Here is a 4,617-nt window from a genome sequence, read left to right as displayed (position 1 = left end):
TCACCTCCCCACCATTACAATCTATTCTCTATATAGCTATAAGTTCTTTTAAGGACTTAAGTTAGGACATGTTTTCCCCTTGTTTAGGATCTTCCAAAGACACTTAGAATAAAATGCAACGCCTCACCATGGCCTTTAACGGAATATATGGCCCACCCTCTCCTTAATCCCCTGACCTCATGTCCTCCCCTCCTCTCCCTCAGTATACTTAGCACATCTGTTACCTGGAGTCTTTCTCAAGCTGAGGAAGGTTGGTCTCACTCAGGACCTTTGTATCTGTTTTCTTTCTTTCTTTTTTTAAGCTAGGAATGCTCCTGCTCCAAATCTTTGTATGGTTGGCTCTTTCTTTTCCTTTAAGTCTCTGGGCTCACATTTCACCTTCCCAGAAAGACCTTCTTCTCTTTTTTTTTGAGATGGAGTTTTGCTCTTGTTGCCCAGGCTGGAGTGCAATGGCATAATCTCGGCTCACTGCAACCTCTGCCTCCTGGTTCAAGAGATGGTTCAAGCAATTCTCTTGCCTCAGCCTCCTGAGTAGCTGGAATTATAAGCATGCGCCACCATGCCTGGCTAATTTGGTATTTTTAGTAGAGACGGGTTTCTCTATGTTGGCCAGGCTGGTCTCAAACTGCTGACCTCAGGTAATCCACCCGATTCTGCCTCCCAAAGTGCTGGGATTACAGGCATGAGTTATTGTGCCCAGCTAAGACCTTCTTCTTCTACCCTATTTGAAAGGTTCCTTCCTTGGTTTTCTATCATTTAACCCATTTTGCTTCCTTAATAGGGTAGCATTTTGTAATTACGTTTGTTTCTACCTTTATTCTCCATTTCATCCTCTAAAGCATTGCTGTCCAAGGCAGTCACAAGCCACATGTGCTACTGAGTACCTGAGATGTGGCTAGTGCAACAGAGGAACTGAATTGAGATGTGTTTTAAGTATAAGACATACAGTGAATTTTTAAGCCTTAGTATAAACAAGAATGTAAAATTTTTCATCAACAAGGCTTTTAATTAATTAATTTTTATTTTTTGAGACAGAGACTCGCTCTGTTGCCCAGGCTGGAGTGCAGTGGGTCAATCTCATCTGGCCCCACAGCAACCTCTGCTTTCCAGGTTCAAGCAATTCCCCTGCGTCAGCCTCCCAAGTACCTAGGATTATAGGAGTACATCACCACATCCCGCTAATTTGTGTGTTGTTAGAAGAGACAGGGTTTCAACATGTTGGCCAGGGTGGTCTCTGCCCTCTTTGGCCTCCCAAAGTGCTGGGATCACAGACGTGAGTCACTGCATCTGGCCTAATAAGGCTTTTAAATATTGATTATGTGTTGAACGATATTTTGGAAATACTGGGTTCCATAAAATATATTATTAAAATTAATTTCAAAATATTTCAACAAATTAGGTTTTTAACCGTTTTTTCTTAAAATTTTTCTTTTATCCCCACAGAAAGGTATATCATCTAACATTTTTAAAGAAACCTGGCTATTAGAAAATTTAAAATTGCCTATATAGCTTGCATGGTATTTCCATTGGCCAGTGCTGCTCTAGAATGTCGATTCTGAGGGCAGGAACCTTGTCTGTTCTGTACACTGCTGGCATTCCAGCACCTAGAACGATGTCTGGCATTGATGAATAAATGCTGAGCAAATACCTAGCCTGAATTTCCACGTTCCCAAACGCCCCCTCAGGCTCACCTTTCAGCCCATGTTTGAGGCAGTGCTCCATCACTACAAAGAATTGCTGCAAGGGGGCATGGTCCGCATCCAGGCTGCGGCCCAGGCTCAGAGCCGACTGGAGCAAGACCTTGATACTGAGTTTCATCATGTGCATCAGGTTAGCACGCTCCTCCATCATCTGGCACTTAGCAGCTGTGGGGCAGGAGCAGGGACAGCTTCGTTAGTAGACTGTGAGGAGGTCAGACACCCGACAATGGTGAGAAGACGGGTCAGGCAGGAGGTCAGGCGGTCTGCTCAGGGCACGGACGTGCTGGCGGGCGGATAGCCGGCATTGGCAGTAACTAGTCCCGGATCCCGAAAAACCACAGCCCCTCACCTGGACGGTGGGGCCTTGAGCCACTCGGCCTTCTGCTCCAGAGGCCTCTCCTAGGCGGCTCTGCGCGTTGCTACGGCGACGGCTTTAGCAAGACTGGCAACGATTGGCTTCTCCCAACCCCGGTCCATTTTCGACCAATGGAAAGGCGCTAACTACAGGAAGCCCTGCCCCGAGCTCTCAGAGGGCGTGGCGGGGAAAGCGTCCCGCCTCCGAACATTCCTATTCGGCCAGTCCAGCTCAAGGCCACTCCTACGGAGCTAGTGGGCGCCATTTTGCATCCTCTGCCCAGCACTGGGGCAGGTGCACACCCCGCCTAAAAGGCTTCTGGAGCGTCCTCTCTTGCCCAGTACCTGCAGGGAAGCATTTTCCCCTCAGTTTCAGGCTCACTCAAATTCTTGTCGCCGATCTTTCGTCCACTACTAGTGTACAATTTTAGGTTTAATGCACTTTTTTTTTTTGGTTAAGTAAAGCCGTTGGGGTCAAATAAATTCAGAGACAGTTCCATTTCAACTCCCATTATCTTGTCGCATTGAGAGTATAATAAAGACTATCTGCAATTATTACCAGATATCTATACGTGCTTGCCAAATGTTCTTGCAAACCCAGTAAGCTGGCATCCTAGAAACTAAAAATTTAGATCTCAAAGTGCAAAGCGCGGACCTCCCGGGGGCAGGCGTGCACTTATGTTGTTTTAGAAATATTTGCCAATTGGATTGGGGGCTGGAGAATCATAATGTTTTTGGTTTGCAGCTGTCCAACTACTACTGCGGTTAAACAACTTCTGTTTATTGTCTCCTAGTATTTCTTCTGTGAATTGCTTGCTCAATTGACTTTCGTGTTGATTTGCTTGCCTTTGTCTTACTGGCCTGTATATTTTGGATGTTAATCCTTTGTTTGCCTGTTTTATTTCGCGAACATTGATTAATATGAACAATTAAAGAGCATATTTATATGTACTATATTTTTTATACTTAACTACAGTTAAATCTAAAAGAACGATAATATTATGGCTGTGAACTTGTAGTAAAAGTCTTAAATAAGTATTACTGAGATACCCGGGGACTAAAACTTGAAAATTGTCTCAGCAAAACCCAAGAAGGTAGGGGGAGAGCTGCTGGGAAAGAAGCAACAGCCTAAGCATTTTATCTTGGTTGTGGAGAGGGTTAAAAGTGAGTTAAGTAAAGCATTTGGTTGCGAGTGGTAGAATTATTTACTTATTTTTTAATTTTTTTGAGATGGAGTTCTTTTGCTCTTGTTGCCCAAGCTGGAGTGCAGTGGTGCGATCTCGGCTCACCGCAACCTCCACCTCCCGGGTTCAAGCGATTCTCCTGCCTTAGCCTCCACAGTAGCTGGGATTACAGGCATGCGCCACCATGCCTGGCTAATTTTGTATTTTTAGTAGAGATGGGGTTTCCTTATATAGGTTAGGCTGGTTATAAACCCCCAACCTCAGGTGATCCGCCTGTCTCGGCCTCTCAAATTATTTTTAAATTTCGAGAGAAGCCTATGTATTAAATTTATAAATTCTAAAACTTTAATGATTAGCAAAGGAAATAAAATTTGTAAAACTTAAGAGAAGGGAGAAACCCTGAAGAGAGCAATAATCATAAAAGCAATTTGTAAAGATTTATCCTTAAAAAAGACACCAAGCCCAGTTCCATAATCTAGTGGTCTTGAAATGGGAATACATATACAGTAGTCTTGCCAAAGCTAGGCATGCCCAAATGTTTCAAGGAACTCAATTTCCAGATTCCCAAGTTTCACAGGCACTCTTTCTCCTCCCTCTACAGAAGGGCAATTCAATCCCTGTCTTCCTCTTGATGCAGTGACCTGGGGTGCAGTAGTTATCACACACCAAATGGAGGTGGAATTGCCCTTGATGATTAAGTAACCAAAAACGTTAAGACCAATCTTTTACTGCTTTATAACATTTAGTTAAACTTGGTCTTGGGGGAGAGGGGTGGTCTCTAACCCTCTATTTGGGTATCCTGAATTTAGAAAGTTAAATTTTTTCCCCCAACAAATACATGTAATTATGTTCAGCCAATCACTATTCACAACCCTAAGATGTGCCATTACCTTGATGGCCATTTTCCATGACCTACATGAGCCTAAACTGCAGATAAGTTTTTGATGAAAATGGATCTGAAATACATGATTAAACTAAAAGTATTTTTGTCAAAAAGTATTGCATTGGAAAAGTGAATGAAATAAGCAATATTTAGATGTCTCCAACATTTTAAGTATTCTGGGTTAAACACAGTGCCTAAGTGAAAGAATAAGAAGTGAAATTACAACTTGATAAGTCTCAGTAAAACTTTTTTTTTTTTGTAATTCCAGAAAGTCGAAAAATGTTCTTAATATGATTAGGTTACAGGTCAGGTAATTTTCAATTATTTGCTTTAAGTGAAAATAAGGGAACAAAAAATAATTTTTGGCAATAGATCAGTGTGATTTGGGGCATATAACTTGGAAAGAGTTCAAAGATGACCAACAGTGCTAAAACAAGAAAAAAAAAAAGGACAAAATTGATGCTGAATTCTATCACACTCTAGCAGTAAATCATAT

The 4,617-nt window shown here is 42.3% G+C and overlaps 1 protein-coding gene across 5 annotated transcripts in view; it reads right to left on the bottom strand.

Moving 5' to 3' along the window:
* Positions 1–4,617, bottom strand: part of RUFY1 (RUN and FYVE domain containing 1) — a 60,609-nt gene that overhangs the window by 49,985 nt on the left and 6,007 nt on the right. For 4 of the 5 annotated variants that reach the window (XM_017517099.2, XM_037734438.1, XM_017517100.2 and 1 more), the window contains exon 2: positions 1,692–1,865. In XM_017517099.2, coding sequence (XP_017372588.1) covers positions 1,692–1,865 — 174 coding nt within the window. Of the gene's footprint in view, positions 1–1,691; positions 1,866–2,049; positions 3,249–4,617 lie in introns of those variants that run through there. The other variant, XM_017517102.2, reaches the window with a different exon arrangement.

The sequence above is a fragment of the Cebus imitator genome, unplaced genomic scaffold (genome assembly GCF_001604975.1).
Source record: "Cebus imitator isolate Cc_AM_T3 unplaced genomic scaffold, Cebus_imitator-1.0 Scaffold618, whole genome shotgun sequence".
NCBI classification, from domain to species: Eukaryota; Metazoa; Chordata; class Mammalia; order Primates; family Cebidae; genus Cebus; species Cebus imitator.
The sequence above is the reverse complement of the archived record's forward strand: the minus strand, read 5'-3'. Positions and strand labels throughout refer to the sequence as shown.